General features: G+C 36.5%; 1 protein-coding gene across 1 annotated transcript in view; it reads left to right on the top strand.

Annotated features, from left to right (window-relative positions):
• Positions 1-3,091: 3,091 nt before the first annotated feature.
• The window catches only part of LOC102808732 (tyrosine aminotransferase-like), a 36,242-nt gene continuing 17,283 nt past the window's right edge, over positions 3,092-22,050 (top strand). The window contains exons 1-4 of the mRNA XM_085501064.1: positions 3,092-3,174; positions 3,710-3,871; positions 15,759-15,863; positions 16,055-16,122. Of these exons, the coding sequence (XP_085357190.1) occupies positions 3,733-3,871; positions 15,759-15,863; positions 16,055-16,122 (312 nt within the window). The 5' untranslated portion in view covers positions 3,092-3,174; positions 3,710-3,732. The remainder of the gene's footprint in view (positions 3,175-3,709; positions 3,872-15,758; positions 15,864-16,054; positions 16,123-22,050) is intronic.

The raw sequence follows: 22,050 nt of genomic DNA on the forward strand, positions 1-22,050 counted from the left end.
ATGTCGAATTACTACATAGTTTGGTCAGAGTTGTGCGTTTGTTTTTATTATTATTGTAGAAGCAAAAAACGGATGTTTGTCAATTATGCGAGGGGAAGCAAAACAAAGCTGTGCACTAACGCTGATTTGCCAATGGGTTGAACATACAGTTACCCTTGTGTACAAGTTACATACAGAGAAAGATGTCTCTGGTGTGTATATACCGTATTATACATCAGATCAGAACACTAGCTGACTGGCTTTTCAGTCTGGTGAGATTAAGTTTTGTAACTTTGTCGCCCGGTTGTCCACCTATTTCTAGCAGTAGGTTATACAATAACAGTCAGTCAATTATTAAACTACAGTTGCTACAATATGCTCGAAAAATAGATATTGAATCACACACACACACAAATTGTTTGACAGAAAGGAGGTACTTTAATACAAAACTCGGTCAGAACATAGGCTTAAAAGTACCCCAGACTACAGAGGGCATTAAGTAATTACTGAAATTGACTAAATTTACAAAACAAAAAGTGTTCGGGACGACGTCAAAAGATCGATGTCTGATAAAAAACTTATTTCCTTTAGTTTGGGGGTGGGGGGTTTTGACCTCAAAAAGTTTCCATCCTACAAAAACGATTTTATTTTTTAATGAAGTCCAAAAAATCTTGGAGTATTTGTAGTTCTATCCAATCCTGGACAGAAATAACCGAAAAGGGAAAAAAAACAGAAAAATGGTTTGGTTCGAGTGTAAATCTGTGTGTAAAAATGTGCATTTGTAAACTCTCTTTACACCCACCCAACAACCAACTGCTATGCAATACTACTGTCCGATTATCAATTTGTATTTAATAGTGAATGTAGTCTGACGCCATGACCAATATTTATCAATTAAGTTTCAGTGGGGGGTAGGGGGGTTTGGAAAAAAACTAAAGGAATTAAGTTTTTTTATCTGACATCGATCTTTTGACGTCGTCCCTTACAATTCAGAAAAGAGGTGTGGGAAAATAAAATTACAAAAAAATGGGGAAGTGGTGGGAGGATTGAAAAATATAAGACAGCCGGGAAAACAAAAATACTGAAGCAGACTGAGAATTTGCTGCCACTAGGTGGCGCTATATACTGGTGGCTGCACTGCAACAGAGAAAAACTGAACAGGCAAATCTATATATGTGCAGCAATTAACCAAATTTATACTGAAAACAAATTTAACACAATTGATACAATGTGCTAGAAAAATAGATAACTGAATCACAAACACATACAAACTAGGCCTGAACATAGGCTTAAAAGTACCCCAGACCAAGGCGGAGCTGCCAAACAACTTGAAAGTGATTGGTATGTAAGGACAATGTAAAATTGTGAAAATACAAAGCAAACACTGACAAGAAAACAAAGAAAAAAAAATAATTAAAGGCAAAAATGAAAAGCTGAACTAGGCACTGAATTAACTAGTCATAAAACTAGTCATGGCAAAAGTGATGTGAAAACGCTCTGTCGCTGGAATGCTCATGTACTCCTTGTAAACCATTGAGCGCCAATCACCCCCCCCCCGGGGGGGGGGGCTACTTCCACATTTAGTGGGCAAGGGTAAGCAGCCCACCCCTCGTAAACCATACTCGCTTCTAAACCATTTTTTCTATTTATATACCCACTTCTAAACACGAGTGTTTTCAGTTAATAAAACAACACCCAGCTCACAACTTCCGCAACCAGTGAGCGCATCCGGGCGATGCATTGTATTCAGCCTTTTCCGGTATATTTGGCTTTGAATATAAGGATCTGTGAAAGACATGCTACAAACTTCTAAACCAAACCATTGATAAATGATCACCCACTTTTAAACAAAATAACGTGAAATGACACCCCAGTCGGGCGACACATACCCGTATTGCACTTCTATGCAAGTAGTACAGTTTAAATACTAACAATAAAGGCTCTATTTGAATTAAATAAATTATCTACTGGAGGGTCTATGGATGGACTCATTCATCTTGTAGAAATAACTGATACCGAAACAATAGCGATGTACGATAGTAATGTTGATATAAATTATAGAAATAACATAATGTGAAATTATTTGTTTGATGATAAGCCCCAAAACACAGCCCACAATGACAAGGTTGCCCAAGATTTCTTATATATCTGGCAAAATGCAGTGTATTAAAAGGAGCAATAGAAGAATAGAATAGAATAGTGCTGTATTGACACCGTAAAGAAAATATTTCATTTCTTTTTTGGTTATGTACATCAATCTAGTTGAAAAATTGAAATGACAAATTGAAATGTAAATTGAAAACATAGTATTATGTATTAGTAGTATTATAAGTAAAATATATAATAAAAATAGCAACATTAGACTATACTACTAGTATTTTTGTTGTGAAATTAGTCCTTTCACACATACTTTGATAATAAGTTTTGACATCGTTAGTCAGTGTTTTTACATTGAAACAAATATTTAGTTAGAGCATATATAATTGTCTTATCTCTCGATTGCATTATATAGTCAAATTTTTATCTTTTGCTTTTGTTTCTGAAGTCTTGCTTGATTAATCCTATGGCACTGTACAAAGTGTTTCTATATTCTGTGTATAAATTACAATCTATTAGGTGGTGTATTTCATCTTCTATTTGGTTACAATGTGTGCATAGTTTCTCTTCCATTGGTGTCTTAGGTCTCGTATAGCGACCTGTTTCTATTGCTAATCTATGATTACTTGTTCTAAATTTGGCTAATTCTCTTATATGACCTCGACTATTTATAAGTGTAATGTATTGTTCCATGTTGAGATTGTCTTTATATGTGTGATAAGTCCGTAACTTTTAAACACCCAATAGTTTGTGTTATCCTATGTCCTGCTACCAGTCTATAGTAGTCGGCGTAAGAGGTCCTTCAGGTAATATGAAATGAAGGTGTAGTGAGAATTTCAAATCCTGTCACGTGACACTCTATTACCAAAAGAAAAAAAGAGGTAGCTCCCAAATCGTGAATTTAGCAGGTACCGCCTCAACCAACCACCCTGGATTCTACAACACAGTCAGAAGGTATATCCCCCACCCACATTTTTTTTTGAAACGCGGTGTATGAGGGCATACTTCACATCTGCTGACAATCACGGCAACCTAATCTGGGAAACTGTCGATTCGACCATACTAATTTAAACTGGCTGTTTTTTCTGTGACTTCAAGGTAAGAAAGATGAGAAATCTGTGTTTTTCACCTGTCCTGCGGAAGTTAGACGGTATATGTTTTGATGAGAACAAGATTACGTATATTTATTTGGCGTCATCACATTAAAACAATATTTTTTTTAAATAATATTTTCGGTAATATATGTATATGATTACAATAATGGCTAGATGGCGGGTTCAATGTGTAAATATAAAATGCATTAATTATTACGCTGGTTTTATCCTCATTATATTTCGTTGACGGGAAACATAACATTGAAATAAATATATAGAAAATCTGTGAGGTTGTGGTTCAGTTTTACTATTTTACAGTACAATATGTTATGCTGTATATGTATGGGAAGGATTATATTCTCCTCTTTTTTGTATATAATCAAATATATCGAATATATTATTAGTTGGAAATATGCATACACAACCGCGAATCAACTACAAATGCGGTATTGGGAAATTTACTAGAACAAAAACGACTGAAAAAATAAAATATGTAAATGTATCTAAAAATAAATAGAACGTTACTATTTGTTTTGCAGGTATCAACGGAACTGAAATATTCATGCCTCGGTCCAAGCGAATGAAATGGGAAGTTCCAGCGTCAATAATGTCAAAGAATACAATCAATCCCATTGCCGAATTTGTAGAAGGGTTGACAGTTAAACCTCACCCAGATAAGAAAATCATTTCCTTTTTCAGTGGTAGGTACAATGTTCTGATATGTCTCCATTGTAGTACCATTTCTCATAATGTTTCAGATAAAATCCCTTCTAAATAATTTTGTTTTTAGTTGTACTTAATTTGAGTTTACGTTTAACAATGACTTCTGTACATTTATTGTGTTTTGAGCCAGATAAAATCTAATCATCGCAAACAAACAGTAAAATATTTTTACCAAACTAACATATGAACCCGGAAATTTAAAATATTAATAAATAATAGTTGATGTAACAAATTAAACCTCCCTGTACTTCGCATAATGATTTAAATACCTCTAATATTCAGGAAGGTTCTATTTTATTTGGTTTTAAAATGGACCAAATGTTTTACATTTTTTTCACATTTTCGTAGTTGGCGATATTACATTTATTCAGTAAACTTATGTCTTTAGTTTTCACTTTTAAGCAGTCATGATCATAACAGGTAGCGTCATATTTATTGCAATTCGTATCTAGTTTTGTCATTCGTTGTTTTACAGAGACTTCAATAAATAACTGTACCACAATTTTGGAAACGGTGCCTTTACATTTATCATTGCTAATTTATGTATAAATGATCATAAATAGAACACTCACTATTCAAAACACCAAGGTAGGAATTTAAAACAAATGAATGAATATGTCCAATGAATATGTCCAATGAATATGTCCAATGAATATGTCATTTTGATATAATCACGAATACATTGACTTTAAATTAATTTAATTTAGGGAATCAATTTACTATAATATTGCAAAATGAAGTTTTATAAATAGAAATGTCGTTGTGACCATAATGAAATAGTCTATGTCTATAAATATGACTAATGTCCCAAATCATAATTTTCTTATCAAACATTATATCACATGTGATAAATGCGTGTCAGAAAAATTGCTATAGTAACAAATGGTATTTAAAGAGATCTGATTGGATGCGTAATTTTGGTGGTGGAATGTACAAAACGTAACAAATACAATATTACAAAGCAAATGCAAACCACATGTATTTAGATTTATAGAGGAAAGACACGAGCACCGTCAAGCCATAATAACAATATCGCTACACATTTAGTTAATAAGTTAATATATGTAGATAAATGTTACTGAAATGTACGTTCCCGTGATACCAAATTAGGAACAAAATTAACTAACTAATTAACTTGTTTTAAGCTTACTTACTTTTTTTGTCGCCTGTAATTTAACGAAGGAAACCAATGATTTTATTTATAAAAAAACGTCCGAAATGACGCCAGTTTGATTTGAGTTGCGAAACAATCTTGTGGGTGTTACAATGCGTGTGATATTTTTTTTTTCCTTTATTTATTTTCAATGCTAAAGAAATTCACAATACACAGAGAAAAACACAGACAAAAAACAAAATTACAGACAAAACAATAAAAGCAAGACCTATCCGAAAAAGAGGAGAGATGAATGAGGTGATTAAATATATTAATTAGATATTTAATATTCCCCATTTTTTGTTGAAATTCTCTATACAGTTTTTTTTAGCAATGTACATGTATTTTTAATCTGCTTAATATGTGTCATGTTGACTTGTAGGCTGTTCAGTGTTGGAGGATATTTTTGAAGCTTGTTGTCATTTATGGATTTTTTTGTTAACATTATCAAATGATTCAATAAAATGTTGAAATCTTGGTCACCAAGCAAAATTTGCTTATCGGTAAGGGCAGAGGGAGCGCCCGTTTATTTAGAAAATCACGCCAGGGAGACTTAAAAACATAACAATTCACAAATATATGTAAAATGGTTTCCTATGCTGTTCCACTAAAAGGTACAACGACTGGACTGTACTCGTGGTGGTGTCATATGATACAATGTCCAGTTTGTATAGATGATGTTATGCGAAAGTTTCCACTGGAATTCTTGAAATCTGCTATCCAAACATGCAACAAAAGGGAGATTAAAGAAAAATGTCCATTCTGATTCATCAATTTTAAAGAAATGCTGAAAATGAAATTTACTAATTAGAGGAACAAAGTTAAGATTTGAGAAAACTTTTCGAATTGTTTTCGTATTGCAGTCGCTGAGTGGAGTTACAATATCTTTGATAATAACTGTGTGTGATATTTTGCAAGTTACTTAATTTAAAATGTTATGCTAGTACTTACTAATTTAATATACCGTGTTTGTAAGAAATCAGTAATTCCACAATCTATAGTTGGCCATTTTCGAACGAATGTAAACTATACAAATTTAATTCTTTTACAATTTGGCATAATTTAACTCAAAATAATATATTGTGCTCTGGGTGTTTTCGACTGAATTTTACATTATTTATTTGTGCCTATTGGTTACATTTCTACTGCCCTAAGCAGTGAAAGTTAAGTCATTCTGTCCTGCTGTCAACTTGGTACTCTGGGTCGGATTTTCTAACTTACTAATACTTGGATCTTTTTCGGCGATATAACTCGTTCACTCCGATAAGTACATACTTCTGGCTAATAGTGGTTGCTAGGAGAGCGGTGATCGAAGCCACCACCGGAAACTTATTCAAGTCTATCGCAAAAGCATATGACATTATCCAACATTATCCAAACGTCTGACATAAACACTGCCCTCTAAATTTGCACTGACCAGTCAGATGTTAAAGGGCGGCAGTCGTCGTGACGCGTCCTGTTCGATATGGGACTCATAGCGACGTATACAACGCGTGTAAAATACATTCTTTATTTACATAAAATTCGAACACGCGCTGCGCGACGATCACCGCGCTTTAAGTGAATGACTCATCTTATTAGAACATTAAACCAATCTTATAGACTTCCGCTAACGTAAATAGTACATGATATTTCCTCTGGGGCTGTACCACAACTAAACAATTAATTAATTTAAGCTTGTAAAACCTCAAGATTTGATTATTGTAATAGCCTGTATATTCATAACACTGCGATAAAGACCTTCCGTTTTCGACATTGCGAAATTCCTTCGTTTTTTTCAAAAAAAATACAGTAAAATCATATTTATTAAAGTTATTGTTCATACATGAGATGTTGAACACACTGCATAGTTTGTAATTTCATTCAGCTCCTTTCAGTCATAATTCAAGACAAATAAAAGGCAACAATACAGAATATAGCAAATTGTCTTGTGCAATCGGTAATTATGAGAATTACTTATGGGTGCACAGGAATATATTTCGTTATGAATTATTCCTAATATAGAATTCTGAATTATCAGTTTTTTGGGGTTAATTCTCTGAAAAAACGAAAGAATTTCACAATGTCGAAAACGGAAAGTTTTTATCGTAGTGTTTCATCTTCCGGAACATTTGAATGACCGATATCAACTTTTTAAAAATCTGCACCAATCTCTCCGCATTCTCTTTTTAAAGTTTTAATCTTCACACGTAAGATTTTGCATGACGAAACGCCAGCCCATTGTTATCCATGTACTTGTAAATAGCAGAATTGCGGATTCCGGCAAATATGATTTGCCTACTGATCACCTGTCTGGCGCGACAACCACAAGGAACAATCAAATTACGATCGCCGTAACACCGGTGTTTGCGACCGATGCCTGTGAAGCGGCGATCCTGGTTGGTGTGGATCAAATACGGTAACACAGTTAGCGACGAAATACTTAGACTACATATCTTCACGTAAAAACTACACTCTCGATGATAGTGAATATTTTTACTGGAAACACATTAGACAAAAAAACAAAGGTGTCATCATAGCAAACTTCTAACAAAGATCACTTTATTTTGAAATTGTTAATATTTATAACAACGAAACTGATTAGTCGATAACTTTGTTATCGCGACCAATCAGATACAAGCTCCTACATACAAACTTATGAATAGACTTACCGCACAGGTTCGTGGGGGTAGGAAAACATGCAAAAGAACGATGGTGCATGGATATATCACATTGATGATGAGGTAATATTAATGTATGGTTTATTTAGTAATGGTATTTAGTCTAATAGCAAGATTCCGATTCCGATTCTGGGCAAGAAACCGTCGAGTTAAAGATTACATCTAAACCTACGCTGAACATTTAATGTGCTAACAATAAAAAAACCTTACTTTAGAATAAACACATTTGTATATAAAAGATATTGGCAACACTTCTGTGAACAAATAAAAGGGACAAACAATATGTTTGCACAATTTCACAGGGTCGAAGAGGTTTAGCACTTATTCTGCTTGAAAAACATGTATATTCTTTGCACGGACTCCAAATGATTAAGCTAAATTCCTTAACAAAAATGTTTTAGAAGTTACTTACGGGCCAACTACAAGAAAACACAAGGACTGGTTTGATGAGAACTGCACAGAGATCCAGCAGCTGCTAGAGGAAAAGCGACGTGCCCACAAAGCTCGTCCCGACGATCCAAAGTCAGTTTCGATGAAAGAAATGCTGAGAAATGTACGGAGCAACATTCAAGTGAAGTTGCGCCAGATGCAGGATTCCTGGTTAAGCAGCAAAGTGGATGAGATCCAGGGCTTGGCAGACAGGAATGACATGAAGCGCTTCTACGAGATCTTGAAGGAAGTCTACAGCCCTACCAACTCAGGATCACTGTCTCCCCTCCTCAGTGCTGACGGGTCAACCCTTATCACTGACAAGGAGAAGGTTTTGGAGAGATGGGTGGAACACTCCAACAGCGTCATCAATAGGCTTTGCACCATCAACGATGATGCCATCGACAGACTATCCAAAGTCCCTGTTGAAGAGACCATGGACACCCTGCTCACCTTGGATGAGATTCAGAAAGCAGTCCGACTACTTTACAGTAGCAAAGCACCTGGTTTGGATTCCATCCCAGCTGAAATCTACAAGGAGAGTGGCGCGGCCCTGGTTGAGAAACTTCACCAGCTGTTTCAGCTCATCTGGCAGCACGAGACAGTGCCACAGGACTTCAGGGACGCCTTCATCATCCACCTCTACAAGCACAAAGGAAACCACCAAGTCTGCGACAATCATTGCGGAATCTCACTGCTGTCCATCGCTAGCAAGATCCTGGCTAGAGTTCTGCTCAACCGCCTCATCACGCACTTGGAGCTAGGCCTCCTACCTGAGAGCCAGTGTCGTTTCCAGAAAGAATGCGGGACTATCGACATGGTGTTTGCTGCCAGACAGCTACAGCAGAAGTGTCAGGAACAGAACGCCGACCTCTATTCCACCTATGTCGATCTGACCAAGGCCTTTGACACTGTTAGTAGAAAGGGTATTTGGGGAATGATGGCAAAGTACGGATGCCCCAGAAAATTCATCGTCATTGTATGACAACTACACAGCATACTAGCAAGAGTCCAGGACAACAGTGAGACGACTGCTCTATTCTCTATCTCCAAAGGAGTGAAACAAGGCTGTGTCCTTGCTTCCACCTCGTTCAGCCTCATGTTCTTAGCCATGCTGACAGATGCCTTCAGAGACCCTGATGTGGACATCCGCATCAACTACCGGACGGATGGTTCAGTGTTCAACCTGAGGAGGCTTCAAGCAAAAATCAAGGTTTTGACTGAAATCATCAACGACCTCCTGTTTGCCGATGACTGCGCCCCCAATGCTTCCACTGAAGCATGCAACACAGCGTTGACCTGTTCTCTGATGCCTGCAACAACTTTGGTCTCACCATGAGGACAAAAAAGACTGAGGTAATGCATCAGCCAGCTCCAGGCAAACCGTACATTGAACCGAACATCACCATCAATGAGCAGCGACTGAACTTGGTTAGTTCACCTACCTTGGCAGCACACTCTCCAGGAATGTAGTCATTGATAACAAAATCAGCGCCAGACTCGCCAAAGCAAGCTTCACTTTTGGCAGATTACACAAGAGCGTCTGGAACAAAAAAGGGATCACCACAGAGACAAAGATCAAGGTGTACCGTGCTGTTGTTCTCACTGCATTGCTCTATGGCTGTGAAACATGGACAGTCTTCAGCGTCACACCAGGAAGCTGAACCACATCCACACTACTTGCCTCAGAAAATTTCTCGACATCAAGTGGCAAGATAGGATTCCAGACACGTGGTGACCTGCTTAGCATCCACACCATCCTGATGCAGTCTCAGTTTCACTGAGCAGGTCACATAGCCAGCATGTCAGAAGAGTGTCTCCTCAAGAAACTACTGTTCGGAGAGCTACAGAAACGTAAACGCTCCCAAGGTAACCAGAAGAAGCGTTTTAAGGACATGCTGAAAGCCTCACTGAAGGCTCTCAACATCGGCCAGGTCACGTGGGAGCAGGCAGCCCAAGACAGAGGAGCATGGAGGTCAGCTGTACACAAGGGTGCCAAAGCATGGAGTCGGCAACTGCAACAGCAATGGTCTAATACTTGTCCAGACCTGCGCTGAGCATGGTCTTCTGATCACCAACACCATCTTTAACCTCCCTACCCACAACAGAACGTCATAGATGTATCTCCGCTCAAAGCACTGGCATTTCATCGACTATGTCATCACAAGACTGGATAGCTGTTGCTGAAGACTGCAGGCAAGCCAGGAAGAACAGAGCCATCAACTCTGCAACAGCAGCCATCATTCTCTGTCTGTACTGCCAGAGACGCTTCCAAGCGCAGATTTGCCTTACCAGTCATCTGCGGACCCAAAGAGCATGACTTCCCCAACCCCATGATGACTCGATGGTCCTCGTCGCATAGACAGATGAACAGCATACAAAACCAGGGTTTATATTGGTCTGTGCTTATATTAACAAACCAGGTGTTCCAAGGTTTATAATGGTCTGTGCTTATAATAACAAACCAGGTGTACCAGGGTTTATAATGGTCTGTGCTTATAATACATACCGGGTGTATCAGAGTTATAATGTTCTGTGCTTATAATACCGATCCAGGTGTACCAGGTTTATAATGTTCTGAGCTTATAATAACAAACCAGGTGTACCAGGTTTATAATGGCCTGTGCTTATAATAACAAACCAGGTGTACCAGGGTTTATAATGTTCTGTGCTTATAATAACGATCCAGGTGTACCGTAGTTTATAATGGTCTGTGCTTATAATAACAAACCAGGTGTACAAAGGTTTATAATGTTCTGAGCTTATAATAACAAACCAGGTGTACCAGGTTTTTAATGGTCTGTGCATATAATAACAAACCAGGTGTACCAGGGTTGATAATGTTCTGTGCTTATGCTAACGATCCAGGTGTACCGTGGTTTATAAAGGTCTGTGCTTATAATAACAAACTGCGTGTACCAGGGTTTATAATGTTCTGTGCTTATAATGACGATCCAGGTGTACCAGGGTTTATAATGGTCTGTGCTTAAAATGACAAACCAGGTGTACCAGGGTTTATAATGGTCTGTGCTTATAATAACAAACCAGGTGTACCAGGGTTTATAATGGTCTGTGCTTATAATGGCAAACCAGGTGTATCAGGGTTTATAATGGTCTGTGCTTATAATGACAAACCAGGTGTACCAGGGTTTATAATGGTCTGTGCTTATAATAACAAACCAGGTGTACCAGGGTTTATAATGGTCTGTGCTTATAATAACAAACGAGGTGTACCAGGGTTGATAATGATCTGTGCTTATATTAACAAACCAGGTGTACCATGGTTTATAATGGTCTGTGCTTATAATAACAAACTGAAAGTACCAGGGTTTATAATGTTCTGTGCTTACAATAACGATCCAGGTGTACCAGAATGTATAATGCTCTATGCTTATAATAACAAACCAGGTGTACCAGGGTTGATAATGTTCTGAGCTTATAATAACAAACTGAGTGTACCAGGATTTATAATGGTCTATGCTTATAATAACAAACCAGGTGTACCAGGGTTTATAATGGTCTGTGCTTATAATAACAAACTGAGTGTACCAGGGTTTATAATGTTTGTGCTTACAATAACGATCCAGGTGTACCAGGATTTATAATGCTCTATGCTTATAATAACAAACCAGGTGTACCAGGGTTGATAATGTTCTGAGCTTATAATAACAAACTGAGCGTACCAGGATTTATAATGGTCTATGCTTATAATAACAAACCAGGTGTACCAGGGTTTATGATGGTCTGTGCTTATAATAACAAACTGAGTGTACCAGGATTTATAATGATCTATGCTTATAATAACAAACCAGGTGTACCAGGGTTTATAATTGTCTGTGCTTATAATAACAAACCAGGTGTACCAGGGTTTATAATGGTATGTGCTTATAATACATACCAGGTGTACCAGGGTTTACAATGGTCCGTACTTATAATACATACCAGGTGTACCAGGGTTTATAATGGTCTGTACTTATAATACATACCAGGTGTACCAGGGTTTATAATGGTCTGTGCTTATAATACATACCAGGTGTACCAGGGTTTATAATGGTCTATGCTTATATTAACAAACTAGGTGTACCAGGGTTTACAATGGCCCGTGCTTATAATACATAGCAGGTGTACCAGGGTCCGTGCTTATAATAACAAACCAGGTGTACCAGGGTTTACAATGGTCCGTACTTATAATAACAAACCAGGTGTGCCAGGGTTTATAATGGCCTGTGCTTATAATGACAAACCAGGTGTACCAGGGTTTATAATGGTCCGTGCTTATAATATATACCAGGTGTACCAGGGTTTATAATGGTCTGTGCTTATATTAACAAACCAGGTGTACCAGGGTTTACAATTGTCCGTGCTTATAATACATACCAGGTGTACCAGGGTTGATAATGGTCTGTGCTTATAATAAAAACAAACCAAGTGTACCAGGGTTTATAATGGTCCGTGCTTATAATATATACCAGGTGTACCAGGGTTTATAATGGTCCGTGCTTATAATACATATCAGGTGTACCAGGGTTTATAATGGTCTGTGCTTATATTAACAAACAAGGTGTACCAGGGTTTACAATGGTCCGTGCTTATAATACATACCAGGTGTACCAGGGTTTATAATGGTCTGCGCTTATAATGACAAACCAGGTGTACCAAGGTTTATAATGTTCTATGCGTATAATAACGATCCAGGTGTACTAGGGTTTATAATGGTCCGTGCTTATAATATATACCAGGTGTACCAGGGTTTATAATGTTCTGTGCTTATAATACATACCAGGTGTACCAGGGTTTATAATGTTCTGTGCTTATAATACATACCAGGTGTACTAGGGTTTATAATGTGCTGTGCTTATAATAACAAACCAGGTGTACCAGGGTTTGAAATGGTCTATGCTTATAATAACAAACCAGGTGTACCAGGGTTTATAATGTTCTGTGCTTATAATGACAAACCAGTTGTACCAGGGTTTATAATGGTCTGTGCTTATAATGACAAACTAGGTGTACCAGGGTTTATAATGTTCGGTGCTAATAATACATACCAGGTGTACCAGGGTTTATAATGTTCTGTGCTTATAATGACAAACCAGGTGTACCAGGGTTTATAATGGTCTGTGCTTATAATGACAAACTAGGTGTACCAGGGTTTATAATGTCCTGTGCTTATAATACATACCAGGTGTACCAGGGTTTATAATGTTCTGTGCTTATAATGACAAACCAGGTGTACCAGGGTTTATAATGTTCTGTGCTTATAATACAAACCAGGTGTACCAGGGTTTATAATGTTCTGTGCTTATAATACATACCAGGTGTACCAGGGTTTATATTGTTCTGTGCTTATAATACAAACCAGGTGTACCAGGGTTTATAATGTTCTGTGCTTATAATAACAAACCAGGTGTACCAGGGTTTATAATGTTCTGTGCGTATAATACAAACCAGGTGTACCAGGGTGTATAATGTTCTGTGCTTATAACACAAACCAGGTGTACCAGGGTTTATAATGTTCTGTGCTTATAATACATACCAGGTGTACCAGGGTTTATATTGTTCTGTGCTTATAATACAAACCAGGTGTAACAGGGTTTATAATGTTCTGTGCTTATAATAACAAACCAGGTGTACCAGGGTTTATAATGTTCTGTGCTTATAATACATACCAGGTGTACTAGAGTTTATAATGGTCTGTGCTTATAATGACAAACCAGGTGTACCAGGGTTTATAATGGTATGTGCTTATAATGACAAACTAGGTGTACCAGGGTTTATAATGTTCTGTGCTTATAATACATACCAGGTGTACCAGGGTTTATAATGTTCTGTGCTTATAATGACAAACCAGGTGAACCAGGGTTTATAATGTTCTGTGCTGATAATACAAACCAGGTGTACTAGGGTTTATAATGTTCTGTGCTGATAATACAAACCAGGTGTACCAGGGTTTATAATGGTCTGTGCTTATATTGACAAACCAGTTGTACCAGGGTTTATAATGGTCTGTGCTTATAATGACAAACTAGGTGTACCAGGGTTTATAATGTTCTGTGTTTATAATACATACCAGGTGTACCAGGGTTTATAATGGTCTGTGCTTATAATGACAAACCAGGTGTACCAGGGTTTATAATGTTCTGTGCTTATAATACATACCAGGTGTACCAGGGTTTATAATGTTCTGTGCTTATAATGACAAACCAGGTGTACCAGGGTTTATAATGTTCTGTGCTGATAATACAAACCAGGTGTACTAGGGTTTATAATGGTCTGTGCTTATAATGACAAACTAGGGGTACCAGGGTTTATAATGTTCGGTGCTTATAATACATACCAGGTGTACCAGGGTTTATAATGTTCTGTGCTTATAATGACAAACCAGTTGTACCAGGGTTTATAATGGTCTGTGCTTATAATGACAAACTAGGTGTACCAGGGTTTATAATGTTCGGTGCTAATAATACATACCAGGTGTACCAGGGTTTATAATGTTCTGTGCTTATAATGACAAACCAGGTGTACCAGGGTTTATAATGGTCTGTGCTTATAATGACAAACTAGGTGTACCAGGGTTTATAATGTTCTGTGCTTATAATACATACCAGGTGTACCAGGGTTTATAATGGTCTGTGCTTATAATGACAAACCAGGTGTACCAGGGTTTATAATGTTCTGTGCTTATAATACATACCAGGTGTACCAGGGTTTATAATGTTCTGTACTTATAATGACAAACCAGGTGTACCAGGGTTTATAATGTTCTGTGCTGATAATACAAACCAGGTGTACTAGGGTTTATAATGGTCTGTGCTTATAATGACAAACTAGGTGTACCAGGGTTTATAATGTTCGGTGCTTATAATACATACCAGGTGTACCAGGGTTTATAATGTTCTGTGCTTATAATGACAAACCAGTTGTACCAGGGTTTATAATGGTCTGTGCTTATAATGACAAACTAGGTGTACCAGGGTTTATAATGTTCGGTGCTAATAATACATACCAGGTGTACCAGGGTTTATAATGTTCTGTGCTTATAATGACAAACCAGGTGTACCAGGGTTTATAATGGTCTGTGCTTATAATGACAAACTAGGTGTACCAGGGTTTGTAATGTCCTGTGCTTATAATACATACCAGGTGTACCAGGGTTTATAATGTTCTGTGCTTATAATGACAAACCAGGTGTACCAGGGTTTATAATGGTCTGTGCTTATAATGACAAACTAGGTGTACCAGGGTTTATAATGTCCTGTGCTTATAATACATACCAGGTGTACCAGGGTTTATAATGTTCTGTGCTTATAATGACAAACCAGGTGTACCAGGGTTTGTAATGGTCTGTACTTATAATAACAAACCAGGTGTACCAGGGTTTATAATGGTCTGTGCTTATAATGACAAACCTGGTGTACCAGGGTTTATAATGGTCTGTGCTTATATTAACAAACCAGGTGTACCAGGGTTTATAATGGTCCGTGCTTAGAATATAAATTGTTCTAAACAATTAAAATATACAGTCATACCAGGGCATACAAATGAGATAAATACATTTCGTTCGAGATTATTAAGTTTAAAATTATTTAAAATGATGCACTATATGTTTGTTTCCAACGTCAGGTGATCCAGAAAAGTTTGGTAACTTAAAACCACCTGATAATATGGTAGATGCAGTTTTAAAGGCTGTAAAAGAAGGCAAAAACAACGGTTATGCACCATCGATTGGTTAGTTTTGTTTTACTCTATTACAGTATTATGACAAAACGCAAAAGAGATTCCGACAAAAATCAAAATGAAAAATTTGGACGAGAACAAAAGAGTTATTGTGTGTAGTAATAACTATGATAATGATAAACTTAACAAGGCATTCTTTTAAATACTTAACATATTTTATCACCATTTTATATGTAAATTAGGCCACCTTGAGGCCAGACACTCGATTGCTAAGGAATTCAGTAAACCAACAGCGCCAGTGGATGCACAGGTCAGTATAATTTGTAACAACACATGTGGCGGTGGATAAATATATATTGTGCTATACTATCAGTGTTATAATCAACACTTCACAATGTACTACATGTATACAACACTCATATTAGTATGTGTAGAGTCTACACTTCACAATGTACTGCATGTATACAACACTCATATTAGTATGTGTATAGTCTACACTTCACAATGTACTACATGTATACAACACTCATATTAGTATGTGTAGAGTCTACACTTCACAATGTACTGCATGTATACAACACTCATATTAGTATGTGTAGAGTCTACACTTCACAATGTACTGCATGTATACAACACTCATATTAGTATGTGTAGAGTCTACACTTCACAATGTACTGCATGTATACAACACTCGTATTAGTATGTGTAGAGTCTACACTTCACAATGTACTGCATGTATACAACACTCATATTAGTATGTGTAGAGTCTACACTTCACAATGTACTGCATGTATACAACACTCATATTAGTATGTGTAGAGTCTACACTTCACAATGTACTGCATGTATACAACACTCATATTAGTATGTGTAGAGTCTACACTTCACAATGTACTGCATGTATACAACACTCATATTAGTATGTGTAGAGTCTACACTTCACAATGTACTGCATGTATACAACACTCATATTAGTATGTGTAGAGTCTACACTTCACAATGTACTGCATGTATACAGCACTCATATTAGTATGTGTAGAGTCTACACTTCACAATGTACTGCATGTATACAACACTCATATTAGTATGTGTAGAGTCTACACTCCACAATGTACTGCATGTATACAACACTCATATTAGTATGTGTAGATTCCACACTTCACAATGTACTGCATGTATACAACACTCATATTAGTATGTGTAGATTCCACACTTCACAATGTACTGCATGTATACAACACTCATATTAGTATGTGTAGAGTCTACACTTCACAATGTACAGCATGTATACAACACTCATATTAATATGTGTAGAGTCTACACTTCACAATGTACTGCATGTATACAACACTCATATTAGTATGTGTAGAGTCTACACTTCACAATGTACTGCATGTATACAACACTCATATTAGTATGTGTAGAGTCTACACTTCACAATGTACTGCATGTATACAACACTCATATTAGTATGTGTAGAGTCTACACTTCACAATGTACTGCATGCATACAACACTCATATTAGTATGTGTAGAGTCTACACTTCACAATGTACTGCATGTATACAACACTCATATTAGTATGTGTAGAATCCACACTTCACAATGTACTGCATGTATACAACACTCATATTAGTATGTGTAGAGTCTACACTTCACAATGTACTGCATGTATACAACACTCATATTAGTATGTGTAAAGTCTACACTTCACAATGTACTGCATGCATACAACACTCATATTAGTATGTGTAAAGTCTACACTTCACAATGTACTGCATGCATACAACACTCATATTAGTATGTGTAGAGTCTACACTTCACAATGTACTGCATGTATACAACACTCATATTAGTATGTGTAGAGTCTACACTTCACAATGTACTGCATGTATACAACACTCATATTAGTATGTGTAGAGTCTACACTTCACAATGTACTGCATGTATACAACACTCATATTAGTATGTGTAGAGTCTACACTTCACAATGTACTGCATGTATACAACACTCATATTAGTATGTGTAGAATCCACACTTCACAATGTACTGCATGTATACAACACTCATATTAGTATGTGTAGAGTCTACACTTCACAATGTACTGCATGTATACAACACTCATATTAGTATGTGTAGAGTCTACACTTCACAATGTACTGCATGTATACAACACTCATATTAGTATGTGTAGATTCCACACTTCACAATGTACTGCATGTATACAGCACTCATATTAGTATGTGTAGAGTCTACACTTCACAATGTACTGCATGTATACAACACTCATATTAGTATGTGTAGATTCCACACTTCACAATGTACTGCATGTATACAACACTCATATTAGTATGTGTAGAGTCTACACTTCACAATGTACTGCATGTATGCAACACTCATATTAATATGTGTAGAGTCTACACTTCACAATGTACTGCATGTATACAACACTCATATTAGTATGTGTAGAGTCTACACTTCACAATGTACTGCATGTATACAACACTCATATTAGTATGTGTAGAGTCTACACTTCACAATGTACTGCATGCATACAACACTCATATTAGTATGTGTAGAGTCTACACTTCACAATGTACTGCATGTATACAACACTCATATTAGTATGTGTAGAGTCTACACTTCACAATGTACTGCATGTATACAACACTCATATTAGTATGTGTAGAGTCTACACTTCACAATGTACTGCATGTATACAACACTCATATTAGTATGTGTAAAGTCTACACTTCACAATGTACTGCATGCATACAACACTCATATTAGTATGTGTAAAGTCTACACTTCACAATGTACTGCATGCATACAACACTCATATTAGTATGTGTAGAGTCTACACTTCGCAATGTACTGCATGTATACAACACTCATATTAGTATGTGTAGAGTCTACACTTCACAATGTACTGCATGTATACAACACTCATATTAGTATGTGTAGAGTCTACACTTCACAATGTACTGCATGTATACAACACTCATATTAGTATGTGTAGAGTCTACACTTCACAATGTACTGCATGTATACAACACTCATATTAGTATGTGTAGAGTCTACACTTCACAATGTACTGCATGTATACAACACTCATATTAGTATGTGTAAAGTCTACACTTCACAATGTACTACATGTATACAACACTCATATTAGTATGTGTAAAGTCTACACTTCACAATGTACTGCATGTATACAACACTCATATTAGTATGTGTAAAGTCTACACTTCACAATGTACTGCATGCATACAACACTCATATTAGTATGTGTAGAGTCTACACTTCACAATGTACTGCATGTATACAACACTCATATTAGTATGTGTAGAGTCTACACTTCACAATGTACTGCATGTATACAACACTCATATTAGTATGTGTAGAGTCTACACTTCACAATGTACTGCATGTATACAACACTCATATTAGTATGTGTAGATTCCACACTTCACAATGTACTGCATGTATACAACACTCATATTAGTATGTGTAGAGTCTACACTTCACAATGTACTACATGTATACAACACTCATATTAGTATGTGTAGAGTCTACACTTCACAATGTACTACATGTATACAACACTCATATTAGTATGTGTAGAGTCTACACTTCACAATGTACTGCAAGTATACAACACTCATATTAGTATGTGTAGAGTCTACACTTCACAATGTACTGCATGTATACAACACTCATATTAGTATGTGTAGAGTCTACACTTCACAATGTACTGCATGTATACAACACTCATATTAGTATGTGTAAAGTCTACACTTCACAATGTACTGCATGCATACAACACTCATATTAGTATGTGTAGAGTCTACACTTCACAATGTACTGCATGTATACAACACTCATATTAGTATGTGTAGATTCCACACTTCACAATGTACTGCATGTATACAACACTCATATTAGTATGTGTAGAGTCTACACTTCACAATGTACTACATGTATACAACACTCATATTAGTATGTGTAGAGTCTACACTTCACAATGTACTACATGTATACAACACTCATATTAGTATGTGTAGAGTCTACACTTCACAATGTACTGCATGTATACAACACTCATATTAGTATGTGTAGAGTCTACACTTCACAATGTACTGCATGTATACAACACTCATATTAGTATGTGTAGAGTCTACACTTCACAATGTACTGCATGTATACAACACTCATATTAGTATGTGTAGAGTCTACACTTCACAATGTACTGCATGTATACAACACTCATATTAGTATGTGTAGAGTCTACACTTCACAATGTACTGCATGTATACAACACTCATATTAGTATGTGTAGATTCCACACTTCACAATGTACTGCATGTACACAGCACTCATATTAGTATGTGTAGAGTCTACACTTCACAATGTACTGCATGTATACAACACTCATATTAGTATGTGTAGATTCCACACTTCACAATGTACTGCATGTATACAACACTCATATTAGTATGTGTAGAGTCTACACTTCACAATGTACTGCATGTATGCAACACTCATATTAGTATGTGTAGAGTCTACACTTCACAATGTACTGCATGTATACAACACTCATATTAGTATGTGTAGAGTCTACACTTCACAATGTACTGCATGTATACAACACTCATATTAGTATGTGTAGAATCCACACTTCACAATGTACTGCATGTATACAACACTCATATTAGTATGTGTAGAGTCTACACTTCACAATGTACTGCATGTATACAACACTCATATTAGTATGTGTAGAGTCTACACTTCACAATGTACTGCATGTATACAACACTCATATTAGTATGTGTAGATTCCACACTTCACAATGTACTGCATGTATACAGCACTCATATTAGTATGTGTAGAGTCTACACTTCACAATGTACTGCATGTATACAACACTCATATTAGTATGTGTAGATTCCACACTTCACAATGTACTGCATGTATACAACACTCATATTAGTATGTGTAGAGTCTACACTTCACAATGTACTGCATGTATGCAACACTCATATTAATATGTGTAGAGTCTACACTTCACAATGTACTGCATGTATACAACACTCATATTAGTATGTGTAGAGTCTACACTTCACAATGTACTGCATGTATACAACACTCATATTAGTATGTGTAGAGTCTACACTTCACAATGTACTGCATGCATACAACACTCATATTAGTATGTGTAGAGTCTACACTTCACAATGTACTGCATGTATACAACACTCATATTAGTATGTGTAGAGTCTACACTTCACAATGTACTGCATGTATACAACACTCATATTAGTATGTGTAGAGTCTACACTTCACAATGTACTGCATGTATACAACACTCATATTAGTATGTGTAAAGTCTACACTTCACAATGTACTGCATGCATACAACACTCATATTAGTATGTGTAAAGTCTACACTTCACAATGTACTGCATGCATACAACACTCATATTAGTATGTGTAGAGTCTACACTTCGCAATGTACTGCATGTATACAACACTCATATTAGTATGTGTAGAGTCTACACTTCACAATGTACTGCATGTATACAACACTCATATTAGTATGTGTAGAGTCTACACTTCACAATGTACTGCATGTATACAACACTCATATTAGTATGTGTAGAGTCTACACTTCACAATGTACTGCATGTATACAACACTCATATTAGTATGTGTAGAGTCTACACTTCACAATGTACTGCATGTATACAACACTCATATTAGTATGTGTAAAGTCTACACTTCACAATGTACTACATGTATACAACACTCATATTAGTATGTGTAAAGTCTACACTTCACAATGTACTGCATGTATACAACACTCATATTAGTATGTGTAAAGTCTACACTTCACAATGTACTGCATGCATACAACACTCATATTAGTATGTGTAGAGTCTACACTTCACAATGTACTGCATGTATACAACACTCATATTAGTATGTGTAGAGTCTACACTTCACAATGTACTGCATGTATACAACACTCATATTAGTATGTGTAGAGTCTACACTTCACAATGTACTACATGTATACAACACTCATATTAGTATGTGTAGAGTCTACACTTCACAATGTACTGCATGTATACAACACTCATATTAGTATGTGTAGAGTCTACACTTCACAATGTACTGCATGTATACAACACTCATATTAGTATGTGTAGAGTCTACACTTCACAATGTACTACATGTA

Source organism: Saccoglossus kowalevskii, chromosome 7 (assembly GCF_978046115.1).
Source record: "Saccoglossus kowalevskii chromosome 7, keSacKowa6.1, whole genome shotgun sequence".
In the NCBI taxonomy this organism is placed as follows: Eukaryota; Metazoa; Hemichordata; class Enteropneusta; family Harrimaniidae; genus Saccoglossus; species Saccoglossus kowalevskii.